Genomic DNA, 24,231 nt, shown 5'->3' on the forward strand with positions numbered 1-24,231 from the left:
TGGTCTTTTCTTTGTTAAAGTCCTCCCTGAAATCTTGAATATTTTTCTGTAGATCTGTGAGCATGTTTACTCTGCCATATTTTTCTTCCAGAATGCAAATGTCTTTCTTCTTTCTTCCTTTTTAGCATGAAACCCGAGTGGCTAAAGAGGACTTCCCACATGGATGTCCAGTCCCATCTACTCAAGCCCAGTAAATAACACCTAAAAAGAATACAATCTCTTTATTTCTTCTCAAAATAGAAATGTTCAGATTGGGTGACAAGACAGAGCCAAATAGTGGAGACAATGGCTGGCTCTTCAATTTGTTCTAATGAATTGCAATGGAGAAAGAGGCTAAAAAGGATCTAGACCATTTTGGTCTATTAATATTCAGCTTATCAAATATACAACCTGGTACTTCAGCAGGATTGCCCTAGAAGGCCAGATACACTAACAGTTGAAGTTGGAGACGGCAAATAGAATTCAACATGTATACGCAGTTTAGTCTGATGTCCCCATATGCTCTCTGAAATTTCATATTTGATTAAAGCAAGGTGTGCTATCAGGATGTTCGCCCATCTTTGCTCCACTGTTCCTTTGATTCTGCTTTGCTGCTTTTCAGGGAGAATAGGATCAGATCATCTGGGAGCCAGTGGGGGACATTCCTTTGGCAGCTTGCTGGGCTAACCAGTACTTGCGTCTTTTGGTCTTGGGCCTCTCAAAGTTCACCACAGACATTGGTACTCTCACAGTGTCAAGCCCATTTACCTGTACATAAAACAACAGGAATCCTCAGAGATCAGTTGGGCAGATAATGGCTAACACCACCCAATTGCAGCTTTTAACCCAGTCAAAAAAAAGGAGCCAGTACATGAAACACTCACCGTCACCTCACACCAGTACTCGCCCCATTGTGTAATGGGCCCTTCTGGTAACTTTAATGCATGTGTGGCGACCACAACACCAAGCTGTAAAACATTACAGTCAAAAGGAGCTGTTTACATGCTACTGCAGGCAACCTCAAAGTTCTAGACTTTCTTGTAGTGGCATAAATAAAACTGGGGAGTTTACCCTGGGTGATTTCATGTAAGGGCACAGACCTCCAAAGATCATGGCAGAGAAACTGTCCTAATTTCTCAGAGAGGAAGGTGATTCACAAAGGGAAATAAGGCTTGAAACCAAAATCACTTCATTTACAAAAGTAAAAATTCTCTGGCAGGTCACATTTCCTCAGTTTTCCTCTCTCTCTAGAGAGAAAATAAATGATACCACAATCCTTTCCTATCCATCTTCAAATTCTATATGACCACACTTAGTTCTTAGCCATTTCTTTCCCACACCCCTGCAAACCAACAAAGAACACTTTCCGTAACTCCAGCTGGATGAACATACCCTTTCCTAACAAAAAGATCAATACTGGGCATCCTTCCCAGGGGTAGCTTCTACCCTCAGGGGTCCAGTGGTGTTTGGGAAAACTCACATTTTTGAAGAAGTGGCGGGCAACTATTTCAGGGTTTAGCTCCCATTTCACATTGTTCTTCATCCCCACCTCCAGGTGACAGCTTCTCAGAAATTTCACTGTCTGAGAGGAATTATAATCGAGATAGGTTAGACTTGGAACCAAAGGACAGGAAACATGTTAGCAAGAGGCACAAGGTCTGAGAGTTAAGGCAAGGGGCATAATTTCTGCCTCACAGCCAAGATAAATGATAAGATGAACACTCTTATTGTCTCAAGGTAGATATTGTGAAGATGTTTCAGTGATACTTTAGAAGGCAATGTCACTTATACCTGGCTGGCTCTTCCTATGCAAGGAGGAACAGGCCATGTCAAAGTTACATTTATCAATGGTGGCCAGTGGTACATCTCAGGATAGAATGACGTTTATAGACCATTGTAACCTAATACTCTGGCCTACCCATACTCCATTAATTATACCTCCTGTTTACAGAATGAAGGATAAATTAAATAGCTATGGATTCAAGATATTTTGTAAATCTTGCTCCAATCCTTTCTGTTTTAGCAAGACTGTTCAACTTTCTTTGTTAAAACATGCTTTAATTATCCACTTACATTTTTTTTCCTCAAGAATACCTTTCCCACCTTTCTGGCCTATCCAAAGCCTACTAATCCCATGAGTCCTAATTCAATCCCTTCTGAAAAAAAGACCTCAATCACCCTCACCCATTTTAGTCCATGACATTCTTATAATCTATTGCCTTGAATTTACTGATCACTTTCTAGTTTCTTTATGTTTTCTCCAACTTATCTGTGAATATCCCTAGAGGCAGAGCCCTTATCTCACTTTTCCATGGGTCTCCTGGTGTTCACATCCGGGTTTCCCTCAAAAAGGTAGGGCACTTCATCCAACAAGTCAGGATCTCCTGGGAGATCTCAATACCAACCAGTATGACAGCCACAACACTTCCCCTTTCCCCTATCCTTGTGCCTGCAATCAGGAGACTTAAAGGAAATCAAGGAGCCTATCAGGAAGAGATTACTGGTGATACCTACAGGCGACCAATAAATAAGGACTTTCTATGTTTCTACTCACCGCTTCACCTGCCTTGGTCTGGATCTTCTCTAATTTTCCTTCTTGTCTCAGCTAGAAAAGTAAGTTCAACATGAAAAAAAGTAAAAGAAAAATGAGTCCATGACAAATATCAAATTCTTCCTATGCTGAGAATAAGCTGGGCCTCTAGGTTCCTGTTCTTCTAGTCCCTGTCTCATATTTAAATTAAATAAATCAAAGACAAAGTTACTAGAGGAAATCTTAAGGTTTTATTCTTCCAAGTGCCTCTGCCTTTGAGCTCACCAATTTCTCCTCTTCAAACAGCTTCTTGTTTTCAGGGGATGCATATACAGCCAGTCCTTGAGGAAGTAGTTGATTTCGGCCCATGGATTTCTTCACTGAGACGAGGTCACCCCTCACTCCAAGTTCTGCCAAGAACACAGACACTGGATTAGAACTATCTAGGAAGCCCTAAGGATAAGGTGACCCAAGTAAGAATCCTCTTATTCTCTCACAGTATTCTTCCTAGGAAAAATGTTAATTAATATTAAGTACAACACTTATGAGACTTCTAATTAGTTTCTTTAGGGTCTGACTTAGAAACTTAGTATTTAATCCCTGTACCAAGTATGGTGTCATCCTAACACAGGATTTCTGAATCTGTGGCACATCTGTCGGGCATCTCTCCCCACACACTATTAATGATGTTGATGCATTCATGTACTAATTTTCCAAGCAAGCAACCAATGGCACAGTAATTTTTATGGTTTCCTCTTCTCAAATATAGAGCTGTTCATTTCCACAAAGTAGAGAAAGGCCAGCAAACAGCTGAGGGGGAAAAGTGGATGACAAACTGGGCCAGCCTGAGATGGGAAGTACCTCTGCCAGGCCTTACCTTCCACTGACTGAGTGAGGATTAGCTCCAGGTTGTCTTTGGGCCGGTGTTTTGTGTCCTCCACCAGCTTGTAGACGCGGTGTCGCCGGTGCAGGCGCGGCTTCCGACCTTCTCCGGCCAGCGGCACCTTCCACCAACGCTCTACGATGACCGTGCCCTGGAGGCCAGGGGGGCCGGGGTGAGCGAACGGCCACGGAGCGAGCCCTCCTGTCCCCGCCGCCGCCAGCTCACGGACCGCGCGTTACTCCAGCAGGTCCCAACGCGCCCCCAGAGACAACACTCGGGTGTCAGTAACCCCACCACAGGCAAGAACTCCGTGACTCGGAGCCGGCCCTTACCCGACCGTGGGAGAGGCTGAAGTCGCGCTCCCGGCCGGAGATGCCCCCCTCATGCCGTGGCGCCAGTAGCTCCCGGACTCCCCCTCTCAGCAGCCGTTCAGCGCCCGCTCGCAGAACTCGGCCGCGAGCACCGACAGCGACGGCAGCCATGTTTCCGCGCGCGGAGAGCAGGAGGCGGCGCCCGGCGCCGGGCGGCGGGGAAGGCCCCCACGGAGAAGGCCCCCACGGGCTGCCCCTGGCGCGCCTGAGGCGGCGCGTCTGGGTCCTGGCTGAGCGGGGGCGACGGGCGGCGGCGACGGGCCGGGGCTCACCGGGGCGCTGCCGCCGCGCGGAGAGAAATCTGGGTTAACGCTCCGCGATTCAGCCTGTTCCTCACTCCCTTCTACTTATTTTCGGGGGAGGGACGCCAACAGTTTTTGCTAGATAGTGGAATGAGTGTCAGGTGGACTGACGGAAAAGACACTCTATCTCCCTGATGGCTTCACTTTAGAATGCAGCGTTGGTTTAGCTCTAGCAGCTGAGGTCGCTTCCAAATCTGACATTCTAAGATAACTGGATACTGTGGGAAGAGGGATACTGCTCTCACTTTTCCTTCCTTAAATCTACCTAAAATGGTGGAAGGATGGAATCCTTTGGAAAACTATGCCAACCCCAGGAGGAGTCTAACTCTTAAAATACAATGCGGCATTTACAGAACAATTCTAAATCACGAGGGAGCCACACAAAAAGGAAACTGTTAGGACCCTGATGGTTCCTTGGTGGAGGGTCTCAGTGCTGAACATATAAATGGAATGAATAGGGTGTGTTTGGCAGAGAATATTATGTAAAGATGCTCTAGGCATGTTATTTGACGCATAAATAGCCTTTGACCAGTCGTCTTTCCTAATTACACTTTCTTTACCTATCTTACAATACACCAGTTTTCTTCCCAGTCTCCTTTACTAATACCTCCATTTCTGCCCACTTCCTGCAGTACCCCCAAGGGCTCAGCCTTTGGATTTTACTCTTCTGAGTAAGCACACTCACTCTTGATCTCATTCAGTCACAGGGCTTACAGTGTTTATATGTCAATGACTTCCAAATTTCTATCTCCATACTAGACTTTAAACTCCAGACTTGAATATTCAACTGCTTATTTGTCATCTTCCCCTTATATGTGTAATGGACAAGTCAAAGTTAACATGTCCAAACTAAACTGATCTCTGTTAGCCTGCACCAAACTGCCTCACCTGTAGCCTTCCGTATTTAAATAAACTCTACAGTTTATTTACAAGTCAGGATCTTTTTAAAAATATAAATCAGATCATGCCACTCTTCTGCCCAAAACTTGGCAATGACTTCTCCCTTTACTCAAAAGAAAAAGGCCATACAGGCATCTGCAAGCATCTATACAAACTGGCCCATTCTTTCTCTAACCTCATCTCCTTCTACTCTCCCTATAGCTTACATTGCTCCAACCACAGTGGCCTCCTTGCTGTTACTTGAAAACACCAGGCATTTTCTTCCTAGGGCTTTTGCACTGGATGTTGCTTGGGCACAAAAAGCCCCAGATGTTGATTTGGCTAACTCTCATCTCCTTCAAGTCTTTGATTAAATGTCACCTGTTCAGTGAGGCCTAGTTGGATCACCCTATTTCTGCAACCTGCCCCATCCCGCCCCTTCACACTCCTGATCCTCTTTTATTCTGCTCTAGTTTTCTCCATAGCATCTATGATCTTATAACACAATTATGTTTATTGTTTAGGCTTACTCTCAAAAGTTCCACTGGGCAGGGATCTTTGTTGTGTTTATTGGTGTATCCCAATCACCTAGAATAGTGCCTGACTTGTAGTAGGCCTTCAATAAATATTTGTTGAGTGGATAAATGAATGAATATGCAGAGGTCTCAAACTGGTGGCCCTGAAGGAGCCACAATTTTTGCTTACAATGTTGGTTTTTTTTAAATTAAGTTTTTATTTTTTAAATTAATAGCCAATATTATTTAAATGTGGAGAAATTTACCACAAAAATCTGTCTTTGGGAGCCAAGATGGCGGCGTGAGTAGAGCAGTGGAAATCTCCTCCCAAAAACACATAGAGCTTTGAAAATATAACAAAGAAAAATCTTCCTAAAATAGAGACCACAGGACACAGGACAACATCCAGACCACATCCACACCTGTAAGAACCCAGCGCCTTGCGAAGGGGGTAAGATACAAGCCCCGGCCCGGCGGGACCCAAGCGCCCCTCCCGGTGGCTCCCGGTGGGTGGAAAAAAACTGGAGCGGGTTTTTTTTTTTTTTTTTGCGAGTGCTTTTTGGAAGCCTTAAAGGGACAGGGACCCCGTTGCTAGGGAGGCAGGGTGGCGGGACCGGTGAGCGGGTGCCTGGGACCGGTGCCTGAGGATGGAGGAAATCGCGCGTTTTTCCCCCCTTTTTTTTTTTTCTCTTTTTGGCGAGTGCTTTTCGGAAGCCTTAAAGGGACAGGGACCCCGGTACTAGGGAGGCAGGGTGGCGGGACTGGTGAGTGGGTGCCTGGGACCGGCGCCTGAGGACAAAGAATATCCCGCGTGTTTCCCTGTGGGACCAGTGGGCGGGTGCCTGAGACTGGCACTTGAGGATGGAGGAAATTGCGCGTTTTTCCCCTTTTTCTTTCTCTTTTTGGCGAGTGCTTTTTGGAAGCTTTAAAGGGACAGGGACCCCGGCGCTAGGGAGGCAGGGTGGCGGGACTCGTGAGCGGGTGCCTGGGACCGGTGCCTGAGGACAAAGAATATCCTGCGTTTTTCCCTGCGGGACCGGTGGGCGGGTGCCTGAGACTGGCGCCTGAGGACGGAGGAAATCGCGCGTTCCCCCCCACCTTTTTTTTTTTTTTCTTTTTGGCGAGTGTTTTTTGGAAGCCTTAAAGGGAGAGGGACCCTGGTGCTAGGGAGGCAGAGCAGCAGGACTGGTGAGTGGGTGCCTGGGACCGGCGCCTGAGGACAAAGAATATCGCGCGTTTTTCCCTGTGGGACCGGTGGGCGGGTGCCTGAGACCGGCACCTGAGGACGGAGGAAATCGCGCATTTTTCCCCTTTTTTTTTCTCTTTTTGGCGAGTGCTTTTTGGAAGCCTTAAAGGGACAGGGACCCCAGTGCTAGGGAGGCAGGGCGGCGGGACTGGTGAGAGGGTGCCTGGGACCGGTGCCTGAGGACAAAGAATATCACGCGTTTTTCCCTGCGGGACCAGTGGGCGGGTGCTTTTTGGAAGCCTTGAAGGGACAGGACCCTTGGTGCTAGGGAGGCAGGGCAGCAGGACCAGTGAGCGGGTGCCTGGGACCGGCGCCTGAGGAAAAAAAAAAATCGCGTGTTTTTTCCTTTTTTTTTTTTTTTTCTGTTCCCTCTCTCATTGTTGCTGTTGTTGTTTTGGTTTGGAGAGTGCTTTTTGGAAGTCTTAAAGGGGCAGGACAGGTGACTTAGACCAGAGGCAGGGAATCTGGGGATCTCTGGGCACTCTAACCCCCTGGGCATCAGGGAGGACAGAGGCCCCTTACGGAGATAAAAAGCCTCCCAGCCGATCCCCCTCCAATGGGGCTCCACCATTTTGGAGGAACAGCCCCAGCCAGGCCAAGCCCACAGCAACAGCGGAGATAAACCCCATAGCAACCGGGCAGGAAGCAGAAGCCCTGTATGGACACAGCTGCCCAGCACAAGCCACTAGAGGTCGCTATTCTCCCAGGAGAGGAAGGCCACAAACCAACAAGAAGGGAAGCTCTTCCAGCGGTCACTTGTACCAGCTCTGCAAACTATCTCTATCACCATGAAAAGGCTAAACAACAGGCAGACAAAGATCACAGAGACAACACCTGAGAAGGAGACAGACCTAACCAGTCCTCCTGAAAAAGAATTAAAAAAATCATGAACATGCAGACAGAGATAAAGAGAAAAATGCAAGAGCAATGGGATGAGATGCAGAGAAAAATGCAAGAGCAGTGGGATGAAGTCCGGAGGGAGATCACAGATGTCAGGAAGGAGATCACAGAAGTGAAACAATCCCTGGAAGGATTTATAAGCAGAATGGATAAGATGCAAGAGGCCACTGAAGGAATAGAAGCCAGAGAACAGGAACGTATAGAAGCTGACATAGAGAGAGATAAAAGGATCTCCAGGAATGAAACAACACTAAGACAACTATGTGACCAAGCCGAAAGGAATAATATTCACATTATAGGGATACCAGAAGAAGAAGAAAGAGGAAAAGGGATAGAAAGTCTCTTTGAAGAAATAATTGCTGAAAACTTCCCCAAACTGGGGGAGGAAATAATCGAACAGACCATGGAATTACACAGAACTGCTAACAGAAAGGATCCAAGGAGGACAACACCAAGACACATAGTAATTAAAATGGCAAGGATCAAGGACAAGGAAAGAGTTTTAAAGGCAGCTAGAGAGAAAAAGGTCACCTATGAAGGAAAACCCATCAGGCTAACATCAGACTTCTCGACAGAAACCCTACAGGCCAGAAGAGAATGGCATGATATACTTAATGCAATGAAACAGAAGGGCCTTGAACCAAGGATACTGTATCCAGACACGACTATCATTTAAATATGATGGTGGGATTAAACAATTCCCAGACAAGCAAAAGCTGAGGGAATTTGCTTCCCACAAAGCACCTCTACAGGGCATCCTACAGGGACTGCTGTAGATGGGAGCACCCCTAAAAAGAGCACAGAACAAAACACACAACATATGGAGAATAGAGGAGGAGGACTAAGAAGGGAGAGAAGAAAAGAATCTCCAGACAGTGTATATAACAGCTCAATAAGCGAGCTAAGTTAGGCAGTAAGATACTAAAGAAGCTAACCTTGAACCTTTGGTAACTATGAATCTAAAGCCTGCAATGGCAATAAGTACATATCTCTCAATAGTCACCCTAAATGTAAATGGACTTAATGCACCAATCAAAAGACACAGAGTAACAGAATGGATAAAAAAGCAAGACCCATCTATATGCTGCTTACAAGAAACTCACCTTAAACCCAAAGATAAGCATAGACTAAAAGTCAAGGGATGGAAAAACATATTTCAGGCAAACAACAGTGAGAAGAAAGCAGGGGTTTCAGTACTAATATCAGACAAAATAGACTTCAAAACAAAGAAAGTCACAAGAGATAAAGAAGGACACTACATAATGATAAAGGGCTCAATCCAACAAGAGGATATAACCATTCTAACTATATATGCACCCAATACAGGAGCACCAGCATATGTGAAGCAAATACTAACAGAACTAAAGAGGCAAATAGACTGCAATGCATTCATTGTAGGAGACTGCAACACACCACTCAGCCCAAAGGATAGATCCACCGGGCAGAAAATAAGTAAGGACACACAGGCACTGAACAACACACTAGAACAGATGGACCTAATAGACATCTATAGAACTCTACATCCAAAAGCAACAGGATATACATTCTTCTCAAGTGTACATGGAACATTCTCCAGAATAGACCACATACTAGCTCACAAAAAGAGCCTCAGTATATTCCAAAATATTGAAATTCTACCAACCAATTTTTCAGACCACAAAGGTATAAAAGTAGAAATAAATTCTACAAAGAAAACAAAAAGGCTCACAAACACATGGAGGCTTAACAAAATGCTACTAAATAATCAATGGATCAATGAACAAATCAAAATAGAGATCAAGGAATATATACAAACAAATAAAAACAACAACACTAAGCCCCAGCTTCTATGGGATGCAGCGAAAGCAGTCTTAAGAGGAAAGTATATAGCAATCCAGGCACACTTGAAGAAGGAAGAACAATCCCAAATGAATAGTCTAACATCACAATTATCAAAACTAGAAAAAGAAGAACAAATGAGGCCTAAAGTCAGCAGAAGGAGGGACATAATAAAGATCAGAGAAGAAATAAACAAAATTGAGAAGAATAAAACAATAGCAAAAATCAACGAAACCAAGAGCTGGTTCTTTGAGAAAATAAACAAAATAGATAAGCCTCTAGCCCAACTTATTAAGAGAAAAAGAATCAACACACATCAACATAATCAGAAATGAGAATGGAAAAATCACGACAGACTCCACAGAAATACAAAGAATTATTAAAGACTACTATGAAAACCTATATGCCAACAAGCTGGAAAACCTAGAAGAAATGGACAACTTCCTAGAAAAATACAACCTCCCAAGACTGACCAAGGAAGAAACACAAAAGTTAAACAAACCAATTACGAGCAAAGAAATTGAAACAGTAATAAAAAAACTACCCAAGAACAAAACCCCAGGGCCAGACGGATTTACCTCGGAATTTTATCAGACACACAGAGAAGACATAATACCCATTCTCCTTAAAGTGTTCCAAGAAATAGAAGAAGAGGGAATACTCCCAAACTCATTCTATGAAGCCAACATCACCCTAATACCAAAACCAGGCAAAGATCCCACCAAAAAAGAAAATTACAGACCAATATCCCTGATGAGTGTAGATGCAAAAATACTTAATAAAATATTAGCAAACAGAATTCAACAGTGTATCAAAAGGATCATACAACATGACCAAGTGGGATTCATCCCAGGGATGCAAGGATGGTACAACATTCGAAAATCCATCAACATCACCCACCACATCAACAAAAAGAAAGACAAAAAAACACATGATCATCTCCATAGATGCTGAAAAAGCATTTGACAAAATTCACCATCCAATCATGATAAAAACTCTCAGCAAAATGGGAATAGAGGGCAAGTACCTCAACATAATAAAGGCCATATATGATAAACCCACAGCCAGCATTATACTGAACAGCGAGAAGCTGAAAGCATTTCCTCTGAGATCGGGAAAAAGACAGGGATGCCCACTCTCCCCACTCTTATTTAACATAGTACTGGAGGTCCTAGCCACGGCAATCAGACAAAACAAAGAAATACAAGGAATCCAGATTGGTAAAGAAGAAGTTAAACTGTCACTATTTGCAGATGATATGATACTGTACATAAAAAACCCTAAAGACTCCACTCCAAAACTACTAGAACTGATATCGGAATACAGCAAAGTTGCAGGATACAAAATTAACACACAGAAATCTGTAGCTTTCCTATACACTAACAATGAATCAATAGAAAGAGAAATCAGGAAACAATTCCATTCACCATTGCATCAAAAAGAATAAAATACCTAGGAATAAACCTAACCAAAGAAGTGAAAGACTTATACTCTGAAAATTACAAGTCACTCTTAAGAGAAATTAAAGGGGAGAATAATAAATGGAAACTCATCCCATGCTCATGGCTAGGAAGAATTAATATTGTCAAAATGGCCATCCTGCCCAAAGCAATATACAGATTTGATGGAATCCCTCTCAAATTACCAGCAACATTCTTCAATGAATTGGAACAAATAATTCAAAAATTCATATGGAAACACCAAGGACCCTGAATAGTCAAAGCAATCCTGAAAAAGAAGAATAAAGTAGGGGGGATCTCACTCCCCAACTTCAAGCTCTACTACAAAGCCATAGTAATCAAGACAATTTGGTACTGGCACAAGAACAGAGCCATAGACCAGTGGAAAAGATTAGAGACTCCAGAAATTAACCCAAACATATATGGTCAATTAATATTTGATAAAGGAGCCATGGACATACAATGGCAAAATGACAGCCTCTTCAACAGATGGTGCTGGCAAAACTGGACAGCTACATGTAGGAGAATGAAACTGGACCATTGTCTAACCCCATATACAAAGGTAAACTCAAAATGGATCAAAGACCTGAATGTAAGTCATGAAACCATTAAACTCTTGGAAAAAAACATAGGCAAAAACCTCTTAGACATAAACATGAGTGACCTCTCTTGAACATACCTCCCGGGCAAGGAAAACAAGAGCAAAAATGAGCAAGTGGGACTACATTAAGCTGAAAAGCATCTGTACAGCGAAAGACACCATCAATAGAACAAAAAGGAACCCTACAGTATGGGAGAATATATTTGAAAATGACAGATCCGATAAAGGCTTGACGTCCAGAATATATAAAGAGCTCACACGCCTCAACAAACAAAAAACAAATAACCCAATTAAAAAATGGGCAGAGGAACTGAACAGACAGTTCTCTAAAAAAGAAATACAGATGGCCAACAGACACATGAAAAGATGCTCCACATCGCTAATTATCAGAGAAATGCAAATTAAAACTACAATGAGGTATCACCTCACATCAGTAAGGATAGCTGCCATCCAAAAGACAAACAACAACAAATGTTGGCGAGGCTGTGGAGAAAGGGGAACCCTCCTACACTGCTGGTGGGAATGTAAATACGTTCAACCATTGTGGAAAGCAGTATGGAGGTTCATCAAAATTCTCAAAACAGACCTAGCATTTGACCCAGGAATTCCACTCCTAGGAATTTACCCTAAGAACGCAGCAATCAAGTTTGAGAAAGACAGATGCACCCCTATGTTTATCGCAGCACTATTTACAATAGCCAAGAATTGGAAGCAACCTAAATGTCCATCAGTAGATGAATGGATAAAGAAGATGTGGTACAGATACACAATGGAATACTACTCAGCCATAAGAAGTGGAAAAATCCAACCATTTGCAGCAACATGGATGGAGCTGGAGAGTATTATACTCAGTGAAATAAGCCAAGCGGAGAAAGAGAAATACCAAATGATTTCACTCATCTGAGGAGTATAGGAACAAAGGAAAAACTGAAGGAACAAAACAGCAGCGGAATTACAGAACCCAAAAATGGACTAAGAGGCACCAAAGGGAAAGGAACTGGGGAGGATGGGTGGACAGGGAGGGATAAGGGGGGCGGGAAGAAGAAGGGGGTATTAAGATTAGCATGCATGGGGGGGAGGGAGAAAGGGGAGGGTGGGCTGCACAACACAGAGAGGACAAGTAGTGACTCTACAACATTTTGCTAAGCTGATGGACAGTAACCGTAATGTGGTTGTTAGGGGAGACCTGATATAGGGGAGAGCATAGTAAACATAGTATTCATGTAAGTGTAGATTAAAAATTTAAAAAAAAAAGAAAGAAAAGGGGGATTACTCCTTGATAGGATAAAACTATTGGTAAATCAAAGATCAACGCATGGTTTAAATATCCTTAATGTTGATCACTTAAAGGGTGTCAGATGATCAGCTATGGAGGTACTCTTTTCTGATAATATTCCTTTCTCTTAATTTAAAAAAAAAAAAAAAAGCAGTTACTGTGTGCTGACCTCCAATGAGTTCTGCACAGTGGTATAGAGGGCATGTCAAAGTGTGGGCAAAGGGTCTGTTTGTTTCTATGCAGGAGATCAAGGCCTAGCTTGGATACCCAGAAAATGAACTAAGATACGATATGAGGAGGAGCTTCCGGCATCAGCACTCTCTGGAGGACTTGTGCCGGGGGATGATCATCAAAAAGCCTCCACAGGGATCCGGACGATGCTGCGGTTGTGGCTGCATCCAGCCCATCGTCTCCTGGACTTGCCATAGGAATGAGGAGGGAGATGTCTAGGCTGGCATGTGCATACAGTGAGACAACGAATTTGACCGGATCTGTACTGTTGGAACTCAACCAGGAGTTGGGAGGGGTGCAAGTTGTAGCGCTCCAAAATCTTATGACTATAGACTATCTACGGTTAAAAGAACATATGGGATGTGAACAGATCCCAGAAATGGGCTGCTTTAATTTGTCTGATTTCTCTCAGACTGTTCAAGTACAGTTGGACAATATCCATCATATCATAGACAAATTTTCACAAATGCCTAGGGTGCCTACATGGTTTTCTTGGCTTCACTGGAGATGGATGGTAATTATAGATTTGCTTTGTTTATGTCACCGTATTCCTATTATGTTAATATGTGTGTGCAAATTAGTTAGTAGTTTAAAACCTATACATACTTAAGGTACTATACAAGAAGATATGTCAAAGAAATAATCAATCCTCCCATGTTTCCTTCCATATGCTACATCTATAGCTTTTCTTTTTTCTTCTTTCTTCCTCATTACAACCCTTAAATAGAATTCGTGCCTCATATCGAAGTTACCGAGTATCATAATTCCTCCAGGTGGTAAAGATACCTCGAGACAAGTGCTAAGCATAGAAGCCACAGGGCATAAATCTGCAAAGAAGTAAAAAGCTAACCTTTTCAAACAATATGGCTTCTCTCTCACTTACCAACTTTACATTTCCCTGTATGGCCCCGGAAGATGACTGGTTAGCCAGAGACGGGTAAGATTCCTCAAGGGAGGAACAACCTAAGACAGGCACAGTCGCAGGGGGGCCATCAGGTGAGAATTTGGGGATCAACAGAGATGAGGCTCAGAACCTCACCCCCCCTGCTTTGAGAGAAATCTTCTGCATCCGTGGATGTTTTGCTGCCCTTGTCTAGCCTGGATTAATACTTAGTCCATAGGCACACACCTGAGCATCTGATCATCTACATTTGCCCTCTTACAGCACTAAACTATGTTTTCTACCTTTATCTTGCATCTACCTACCACTTAAGCATTTTATTCAAAATAAAAATAATAATAATAATAAAGGGAGAAATGTGGGATCAACATATAAATCAAGTACAAAAATCAAACGAATATTCATATTTGACCTGATTGTTTATAGGTCATAATGCGTGATCAAAACTGAAAGTTTCTGTGATGAATGCCCTTGTACTGTTCACCATGTAAGAATTTATTCACTATGTAAGAATTCGTTCACCATGTAAGAACTTGTTCGTTATGCTTCAGAAGATTGGAGACTGACGAGAATTAGACTTGAGATGGATTAATGATTGTACATTGAGCATTGACTCCCCCTACACTGAATTTTATTGTTGTTAACAACCATTTGATCAATAAATATGAGAGATGCCCTCTCAAAAAAAAAAAATCTGTCTTTCCAGTTTCTGGTGAAAAATCATACAAAATATCACTGAATTTACATTCCTGCACCTGGATGGAGCTGTGTAGCCTTCTTTTACACATAGTATGAACTTTCCATTTTGCTACAGCCCCACCCAGCAGCTCCCTAATTTCCATTATTTGTACAGGTCCCTGGAGGCAGTTTGCAATTCCTACCCTACAAGGAAATGAGAAAGTTCAATAACATGTAGCACCCCTGGGTTACAAAAAGCAGGGATAATGAAAATATTGAACTGATAAGAACCAGGAACCAACCAATTAGGTCAGCCACTGAATTAGGGCCTTGGAAGCATCCTGCAGTGTCAGAGACCAACCCTTTAGTTGCTGAAGTGGGGTGTGTGTATGCATATGTGGGGAGTGGGCAGGTTGGATGGGCACAGTGTATACTCTACAGAGGCTTAAGTTTTTTAATGACTTGAAACAGCGGTGAAGTGCATACTAGTTGAACAGGGGCCTTGGTTAAGGGGGTAGAGTTGGGCAGGGCAGTGGCAGAGTAGTGAAGTAACATAAGGGCTGATCCCTCGTCCATGTCATAGTGCCCACCGGTGTCACAATGGCATTAGGTTGCCTAAACTCCTGCCACCCATCTCTGAACCTCACTTTGCCACAGAGAGGCACTGAACTGAGAAACTGCCTTGTAACAGGTCATACCCCTGTGTCTATTCCCTTTCTTTTATCAAGAGGGGAAAAGCACAGAACTACCTCCACCTCATCTGGTCTCCATACGCCAATTATCTTTACTGTTACAAATACAAGATCACTCTCCGGGAGAGGATGCTGCCTTGTTATAAAAGGTGCTTTTTTTTCATTTCTACTTAAGGTGGTTTATATGAACTGTAAGTAAAATATAAGAATTTGAATGAACTTCCCAAGTGTCAAAAGAGATGAGAAGAGCAAAGTAAGGTGGAAAGCATGTATGGAACTTTACTTTTTACATCTGGCTGGCTTGAGAAAATATAAACAGGCCGGTCCATAGAAAATACAGAAGACAGTGCCAGAGCCTGGTCCTGTGTAGCTGGAAGTTATGAACCTTTCCCTATCTCAGACTCAGAGAAACTAATTTAGGCCTCTTCTTCCCAACTAGCATCACTTATAAAGAACGGGAGGACTTGACACTCCGGCCCCGTTCCTGCCTTCAGTGCTCCTGAGTCCCTAGCAGGCCTCCAGGTGGTCAGAAGCACCAAGCAGGGTGATCCCGACCAGCTGAAAGAATTGTATTTGGTAAGTGGACTTCTGCATTGCAACAGGGCAGCCCCTTGTTGCTGTAGAGATATCTTGCAGAGGAGGTATAATTAGCTAGTTGGGAAATAAATTACAGATTAGACCTAGAAGAGACCTTGGAGCTCATGTGTGAGGGCTACTTGCATTATAAACAAGGCTTCTGGCTCTGAGATCTCAAGTCAAGGTCATAGAGCTAGCAGTGATGAGTAGGATGGGAGAAGAGCAAATGGCAGCAAAAATAGAGCAGACTACATTAAGACTTCTGGGACCTAAAGTTGTTAAGATGTTAAGCTGGGACTAGAACCCAGAACTGCATCACCCTGTGTCACATTGCAATACAATGGCTGTGTGTAATCTGCATTTCAAATGAGTAATGGTGGAATTCAGAGAAAACCCATATTATGGGGAAAAGGTGAAAGAGTATTATTGGTGAGACAGCAAATAGATGGCACAGCTTTGTTTAAAGAATAAGCTCTGATGTGAATGTTTCTCAAGAGTTAGTGCATCCCTGAGGTGAGATTAGTAGGCAGTAATAATATACTGACTCCAGATTCCAGACTGATATCGAGAAGAGCTCTGTGATAGGGGTGGAATTAGGTCCTAGGACTAATGGGTATGTTAAGACTTTGGCTCCAGTTCCCCCGAGCTTCCCATTAGGCCCCTCTTTGCTCCCACAGACACACCCAAATCAGCCTGAGATCTGACTTGAGGACTAGATGAGTGCACAGGCAGATTATTACTCTCATTTTCTCTTTTTCCAGGCTGGGAACCTGACAGTGCTGGTTACTGCCTGCCTGCTCCATCAGGACCCAGTGCAGGTAGACTTCCACTTTCACCTCACTCCCCAGACCTCTGCTCATTGGCACGGCCTGCTCTGTGACCATCGACTCTTCCTGGATATCCCATATCGAGCCTTGGACCAAGGCCACCAGGAAAGGTGACTAAGCCTGGCAGGGAAAGTAGGGAGGGGAGATAGGGGACTTTACTCTTTTTATCATGGCATCATCAGGTAGTGGGTGTGCTAACCACTGAGGACTGATACAGAGCTGGATACATTTAAACCACTGAACTGGCATGCAGACCAACCTAGCTAAGTCAGGATGTGGGGTTCAAGGAATAACTGTCCATGGAAGGTTGCTGGACTCAGAATCACAAACACAGAAATGGGGATCCATAGAGTTGAATGGGAAGTGCTTTCCAGCTGTTTGTCTTTATAGAGTAATCCCTTCTCCCCAGACCCCTTCCATAGCATGGGTGTCAATCCAGTGGTGTGCAATCCCCTGGCTTCAGAGAAAAGTCAATAGACTAGCAACTTTCATTTTCTGGCTTGGGTCAGGAAAAACCAAGCAAGATTTCTTTGTCCCAGGTAGGCATCTTTCTAGATTCTGAGTTCACTAGACATTACATTAACCATGATTTTTTCTCTGGCCTCTAGTTTGACTGCAACACTGGAGTATGTGGAGGAGAAGACCAATGTGGACTCCGTGTTTGTAAACTTCCAAAACAACCAGAATGATAGAGGTGAGGATCTGCTCTGTCCTTCCAGGATGTTGGTGCTTGTGTTTAAGCAGCTAACAGCAACTTTCCATTGGAAAGTTTCCCTTTAGGAGACCCTCTTTCCCTCACCCTTTAAAAAAGGGCATGCCCAGGCACTTCATGAATTCAACTCCCTCAAATTTCCCCCAAAGAAATTTCCCCTGTTCATTCAGGTCACAACTGTATTATCAGGATGGCCGTGCAGGTAGATTTCAGAAGGTAGACTGAAGGACCACTGGTGAAGTTACACAGAATCCATTCAAAGGATGTGGCTGGTAGAACAGAAAGAGCCTCAAATTGATTAAGCACCTACAGTGTGAAAGGGCCAAGCATGAGGCCAAGAGGATAGGAATATATTTAACCAAATGCTGTAGCACATGTTTTAGGAGCCACTTCTTCCCTCAAGGAGAATATACTGTTGGATATGAAAGATGGTCAGGAGTTTATTAAACCACTGTTAGAAAGTTCATAAACATTTCATTTAATCGTAAATTCTGTGAGGTAGGTTCTATGATCCCCATTTTACAAATGTAAAAAACAAGTTCAAAGGGTTAACTGGAATGTTACAGAGTTAATGAAATGTTAAAGCCAGGGTTAGAGTCTAGGTCTGTTTGGCTTCAAAGCATATCATCCTAATGCCTGCACCACACTGCTTATCTCACAGCCATCCCTTAGTGGAATAGCTGTGCTGAGCTTCAAAGACTGTTATTTCTTTCCTTTCACAGGTACCCTGCTACGGGCCTTCAGCTACATGGGCTTTGAAGTTGTCAGACCAGATCACCCTGCCCTCCCTCCCTGGGACAATGTCATCTTTATGGTATATTCCCTTGACAGGGACCTTGGCCACCTGCCCAGTGAGCCTTCCTGAATGTGCTTATTACTACTATGTGAGGTGTTGGAAACCTTGATAAGTGGAAACCAGGGACCCAGGATGTGATTTAGAATACCTTTTTCCATCCTAGGAATAAAGGGTAGTGCCATCAAGTGTTCACTGGTTTTGGGGGCAAAGGTGGGGTTGGCTGGAGTGAAACATGAACCTTATGGAGCTGAATTCACTGTAGAATAAATGTTTAATGATTGAGTAGATCAGAGGGGCCTGGACCAGAAAGGGAGGGGACCCAAAGATTTTAGGCTCCTTCTGCCTTTCTCCCACCCCTCCCAGTCATTTACCAGCATTCTAATCATTTTCTGAGAGCCTGAGAGAACCAAGCACTAAGGAATTCAGAAAGAAAAGCCTTTTTGGGAGACTTCATCCATATATTCCAGTTCAAACTGGAGGCAAGTACTAATTCCTTCTCTTTGGATGTGGAGGAAATCAGAGAAGGTATGTGGATCCTGTAGTTTTGGTTCAAGGTGACGATTTTGACAAAATAAGTAGGAAGCATAAAAGAGGGCATTCCAGGCAGCAAGAAATTACAGGTTTGTATTGGAAGAATAACCCATGAGAATGGGATGTAAACCAACCAGACATAAAGGCTATACTACATAGACTGCTATGCACACTAACAAACTGCAGCTAGGAGTGAGTACTCATATTCCAGAGCAAGTCCTATGATTTATAACAGGGAACCTCTTAATAAAGGCTGAGGAGCCGAGGAAACTGGGGACCAACTGGCCGCATTACTCAGTTGTAAAGCAGCTCCAATTCCAAGGCCATGCCAGCTTCAGTGAATTAAGTCACTGCAGCCAAAATTTGAAATGTCCAGTCAAAGCAGCCCTGCACTGATTCCTCCACGACTACATGAGCTACTCATGAGAAATGCTCCTTCACTGGAAGCTTTCTAATTGGTACTGAGATTTTTCTGAGAAAATAAATTTTGAAAATTGTGGATATGGGAAAATACAGTTGTTATGTAGTATATGGGTAGATCTAATTTCTAGATTTTAAAAAATCTGCATACAGTATCCTTATGTGCTAATTTTATCTTGCTGATCCTTTAAAAAAAAAAAGAGTCCATTTGCTATTATTCTACCACCCACATTGATAATATTTACTTTCAAGTATGGTTCCTGTTCTCATTGGGTCCTCACGATACTGTCAGAAATGGAGAGATGCTGTAAAGCATAACAGGCTCTCTAAAGTCTCACAGGAAGTTTATGGTGGAGATATATTTCTAGAACCCAGGTTTCTAGAATCAATCTAGGCCTTTTCTTCCCAGTAGTTTAGGTGGGGTCTTATTTACATAATCAAAACCCAGATTGGTCCTGGTTCTTAGTGAATGGTTAATTCTGAAATTAAGGGGAAAGACTATGATTTGTGCATGAGAGGGATGCTTGCTTCATAGATGAGCCCCTCTGAGACATTTGGCAATTTTCACGATTTAGGTTCAGAAGATACCCAAAAGGCCCGTTTCCATCTTGTAATTCAATCAACATTTAACTTTAGATAGTTTTCTTGAGAACTTTATTCAACAAAGAATCCCTCAAGTGACTTAAAGAACTATTTACATTCTCTTTCTCTCAATGGATATGTGTGTATATCTGTATTATAGATACTATACTAACAGTTTGGAGTATTTCCTGAGTTACTCTCTCCTTGTCTACATGTATTTTAACTGAAGTTTACAGGGAAATTGCTGGAGCAGTTTAAAAAACCTGTCTCCAGTAACATCAGTAGTTGAGGCTGGGAGACAGTATGCTCTTCTCACTTCCTGAGGCCTTTTAATGTGATTATGTTGATTTTTGCCTTTGTCTTAACTGCAGTCTTCGAGCTCACCACTCAAAATCTTCCCTTTGCCAGAGTTGCCTGATGAAGTGAGTTAGCCATCTGCAGTCATCACTTACAGTGACCAAACCCTGGCTGTTTCCCATCCTCACAAAGGACACAGCCTAGCAGTAGTGTACTTTATGACTGAGGGGAACAAGCTGGATGCTGAGTAGCCTGAAGTGACACAGAAATATCCAAACACTAGAAGGGGGATGTGGGATGGAGTAGGGGCATGTATTTGTCTTCCTCTACCCCACACTCTTTCTTGTAGTCCAGTGGAAGGAGAAAATGCATTTGGTCCACAGCAAGCCAGATCATGTGTATAATAACTGCATAGATCTCTATCATAGGCTCCTCTCTCCAGGCACCAAATCCTGACAAAGACAAAAAGCTTAGAATTTAAATCAGAATCCCAGAGCCAGAAGGGCTCACTCTGAGAACAAGTTAACCTGCAGAACAGTAGTATTAAGGTAGCTACAGGAAGAGAGAGTAAAGGTCCCTGTTGTCACCCTTATTACTTTCATGTTGCTACAGACAGATAGCTCCACTCACACAGCAGATGGCTGAAGCTGACTTCAGAGCAAGTAATCATCTTCAAGGTTATCATCACCAGACATAGAAGCAGCTTCTACTTAGCAGAAGAGAGAAGGAAAAAGTTAGACACTGCCCTAAGCTAGCAGGCACTGCCACTGAGACCCAGGGGCAAAATGGGTTTCCTGGTGCTCAAAGACCACCTTGGTGAAGGGTCAGGTCCTAACAATCTCCCTAGTTTGGAGAGACTTAACTGAGAAATGATAGCTTCCAAAGATGCTCTAGGAAGGACATGCTGTTTGTACCTGATAAGCTGAGGCAGGACAGGGTATGTGCTATCTCTCCAGAGCTCTTCTTGGTTTCAGTGAGCATACTGCTAAGAGAGACATCTGTTTCTGTAGCCTGAGGGGATGAAAATGAGAAAAAGGAAGAATGTGTAGGTTGGTGAGAAAGGTGAGGCCATCCTATGATATCACTCGCAGTATTTGGTTAAGGCAACTGAGTTTGGCTGATGAGGAGGACACACTGTCTCCTTTGATCAACTAGTGTGGTAATTCAGAGTCCTTAGAAAGGCTCTCTACAAAGTGTCATGCATAACTAGAAGCCTTCATGTCTCGAGGCACCAAGTTTGCCCCCAGGAAATGACTACAATGGTTCACTTACCACATCTTGCAACACAGCAGCTCTGTTTTCTTCCATGTCGTCAGGAAGCTCAACTGCATATCCTTTACGAACTAATTCTAACCCAATATCAAGTTTCTGGAAAGAAAGGGAATGATGTTCTCTCTGTAAGAAGGGTAAATTAAATCTAAGGAAATAGGGCAGAAGTTCTAGTACTGATTAAAGATATTCCTTTGGTGGGATGCTAAGCAGAATCTTACTAGGTAGAAGTAACATCAAATAAGAGTTCCTGAGAAAGAAAAAGTAAATGAGATTGTAAATGTACTGAAGAGATAGTGAGGAATCAATGAACCCCAATCTTACCTTCCCATTGCTAGTATCATATAAATATATCTTGGGCCAAGTTGAGATCCCAGTCTGGACATAGCTGGAGATCTTGGCCACGAGGGGTTTCCAGTCAGCACAGTGAGTGAGTCTGTCAAACTCATCCAAAGCATCCTCTTCCCATTGTTCACCTGGCGAATGATTGTAGGGAGGGCATTAAGAAGAAGTCAGTGCTGATGGGGAGGATTATACCCTGGAGGAAAACAGGAACTACCTCTTTCTACTCAGGAAGGTACCTTTGTTGACTGCCAGGCAGGTTTTTGGCTGCTGCTTTCCAACACTGGTGAGGAAAAGACACCTGTACCCCCACAACTCAGAAAGGTTGGGAAAGTGGGAACCCCCTCATGTGCTGCATGAGAGTCACTCTATTTGGAGGCAAGATCAATAAATAGAATTATGACCAATTTACCTGAGGGGGCAATCTGTGCCAGACTGCACTCTATTGCTTGAAATGGAAGGCTTAGGAAGTCACTCCTAAAGGGAAAGAAATTGAAATTAGAATTCCAGAGCCAGAAGAACTTTCTTACATTCCTCACTTCTAGACGGCACCAATTAAGCTAGTGGGAGAAGATAATCATCTGCTCCTGGTAAACAGGTTCTCTTCCAATCCCTCTGGTAATGACCTCACCACCCTATGGCCAGGACGGAGTCAACAGCTGGGATTCCAGTCTGACTCTACCCTTGCCTCCACACTGACCTGAGTGCCCTGAGGTCCCTCAGTGGGCAATCTCCATTATCTCCAAAGTCAACAAAGTAAAGGTCCAGGTTCCCATTTTCCAAGGTGCCAAGGACCCGGGCACGATACCAGGAACCATTTGTAGGTAAAGGTGCTGCTACGATGTCTCCTACATGTACAGTCAAGTCTTCAGGCTATACATGGGGATGAGGATCAGGATGGGGGAGAGTTAGGGAAGGGGTGGGCTAAAAAACAGATATACAGGGAATACCAGAAAGAAGAAAGAACGAGCAGTTGCTCCATAGAAAGAGAAGAGAATATATCACAATGAAAAAGATATGCCCCTTTTAATCAAACCCCAGCTCTATCCCCATGGCAACTCACCAGACTGTTCTCATAGTGTTGGGTCATCTCATTGACAAGCTTATCCAACTGCAGGCTGCGGGAACCAATGATTTGGATCCAGAAGTGGTTAGGATGTTCAGAAGCAGAGACATAGACTTCTAGGAACTCATCAGCATGGAAACTGAAGTCTGGACTGGGGACTAAACAGATGGATAAGCAGGTGAGGCTTAAGAAACATCACCATCTAATATGATGACCATACCAGAATCATCTCTGGTTGAAATGGGGAGACTGCATGGGGAGGGGGTGAGAGATACAAATGGCTATTACTACTTAAAAAATGATTGGAGTGACAACTGGATAAATCATAAAAGAACATCTGAAGAAAGGTATCAAGTTATGTCCTGTATCTTTCTGTAACTGTAGTAAGAGTTTACATTCTTAGTCATCTGCCACGTACTCAAATAAATCCTCCATGTGCTAGCTGCAGCATGGATCAGTGAAAAGGCACATAGACAGATGAGGGCTTATTCCAGATCCCATTCTACTACTGACTCATTATGTGGCCCTGGACAAGTCTGTGAACCTCTTAGGGGCCCTGGTCTTTCCTGCTCTTTCTAGTGCCTATGCATATAAGAGAAAGCTCACAACGTTTTCATTCTTCTTGAATGGTGATGGTTTTTAAAAACAGGAATGAGACAGGGGAAAAAAAAATCAGTCTGAGTATTTTCCTGTTGCTTGGGAAAGAATATCATGTGAATGATATGATGTATTACAGACTAGTTTCCTATGAACTAGCATATTTCTGTAACATTCTCCATCATTCAGACAAATATTACTCATTTTTCATACTAATCCAGGTAAAATATTACCAGGGCTTATCTGTGATGAGAGACTTGTAAGTGTAGTCAAGAAAAAATAAAGTATTTTTAATTGCTTCCTATTTGGGATTATGGGTTTCCTTTGTTACTTACTTTCAAACATGGACATCTCTGGATTGGTCTGGGCTCCAGACTTATGAAAGTTGTCACCACCAGGTTTCTCCCAGGAACCCTCTTCTGGCCCTACAACAGCCACATCACCACCTCCTTTGCAGGGAGGAACCGCCAGCAGTACAACCGGCTCCATGCTACTAACAGTTTTTTCCCATAAAGCTGGTTCTCCAGTTCCATCAGACTCTGTTACTTCCTTTCTTCTTACACTGATGGGTTGCTTGCGTGGGACTCTGGTTTCTGCAGAATGGGTAATTCTCTTCCGAAGTTCTTCATCTTCTGAAACTTTCTCCAGTATCAAATACTGTGGAAAATAAGAGAAGGGATGATATCTATGTATTTTGGGCCAGGATAGAGTAAGGGTTTCTTCTCATTCACAGACACAAGTCAATCAGCTCCTTGCCTTGGCTGCCGTCACTTCCTTCTGTGTTCCTGAGATTTTTATAAGTCTTGATAGTAGTAACATCCCCTCTGGTTCTTTGTCACAGGTAATTTTGGCTCCAGAGGCTTTACAGATAGAACGAATTGTCTCGCCACCTCTCCCTGCATTAAACAACACATGAAAACCTGTCCTTACCTCTTAACCAAACTTAACTAGAGA

The 24,231-nt window shown here is 43.3% G+C and overlaps 3 protein-coding genes across 7 annotated transcripts in view; 1 reads left to right on the top strand and 2 right to left on the bottom strand.

The window, feature by feature from the left end:
* Positions 1–206: 206 nt before the first annotated feature.
* On the bottom strand, positions 207–3,918 carry MRPL9 (mitochondrial ribosomal protein L9). Its single transcript, XM_017656854.1, has 7 exons — positions 3,725–3,918; positions 3,387–3,543; positions 2,795–2,919; positions 2,534–2,584; positions 1,460–1,561; positions 864–947; positions 207–747 (listed from the first exon to the last, which is right to left on the bottom strand). Exons 1-7 carry the CDS (start codon positions 3,872–3,874, stop codon positions 613–615), a joined length of 804 nt encoding a protein of 267 aa, XP_017512343.1. The 5' UTR covers positions 3,875–3,918; the 3' UTR covers positions 207–612.
* An 11,458-nt stretch (positions 3,919–15,376) lies between these two features.
* On the top strand, positions 15,377–18,700 carry OAZ3 (ornithine decarboxylase antizyme 3). The gene is given in 6 exon segments (XM_017659771.3): positions 15,377–15,411; positions 15,702–15,762; positions 15,764–15,838; positions 16,600–16,775; positions 17,274–17,359; positions 18,100–18,700. Coding segments are annotated over 6 exon segments (561 nt in total). The 5' UTR covers positions 15,377–15,391; the 3' UTR covers positions 18,243–18,700.
* A 1,061-nt stretch (positions 18,701–19,761) lies between these two features.
* TDRKH (tudor and KH domain containing) overlaps positions 19,762–24,231 on the bottom strand; it is a 28,244-nt gene continuing 23,774 nt past the window's right edge. For 4 of the 5 annotated variants that reach the window (XM_017659770.3, XM_017659766.3, XM_017659767.3 and 1 more), the window contains 9 exons: positions 24,034–24,173; positions 23,613–23,934; positions 22,678–22,838; positions 22,315–22,487; positions 22,027–22,091; positions 21,597–21,748; positions 21,276–21,371; positions 20,918–21,014; positions 19,762–20,455 (listed from right to left, as the gene is read on the bottom strand). In XM_017659770.3, the coding sequence (XP_017515259.1) occupies positions 20,283–20,455; positions 20,918–21,014; positions 21,276–21,371; positions 21,597–21,748; positions 22,027–22,091; positions 22,315–22,487; positions 22,678–22,838; positions 23,613–23,934; positions 24,034–24,173 (1,379 nt within the window). In that variant the 3' untranslated portion in view covers positions 19,762–20,282. Of the gene's footprint in view, positions 20,456–20,633; positions 20,710–20,917; positions 21,015–21,275; positions 21,372–21,596; positions 21,749–22,026; positions 22,092–22,314; positions 22,488–22,677; positions 22,839–23,612; positions 23,935–24,033; positions 24,174–24,231 lie in introns of all 5 variants that reach the window. The other variant, XM_017659769.3, reaches the window with a different exon arrangement.

The sequence above is a fragment of the Manis javanica genome, chromosome 4 (assembly GCF_040802235.1).
Source record: "Manis javanica isolate MJ-LG chromosome 4, MJ_LKY, whole genome shotgun sequence".
Classification (NCBI taxonomy): Eukaryota; Metazoa; Chordata; class Mammalia; order Pholidota; family Manidae; genus Manis; species Manis javanica.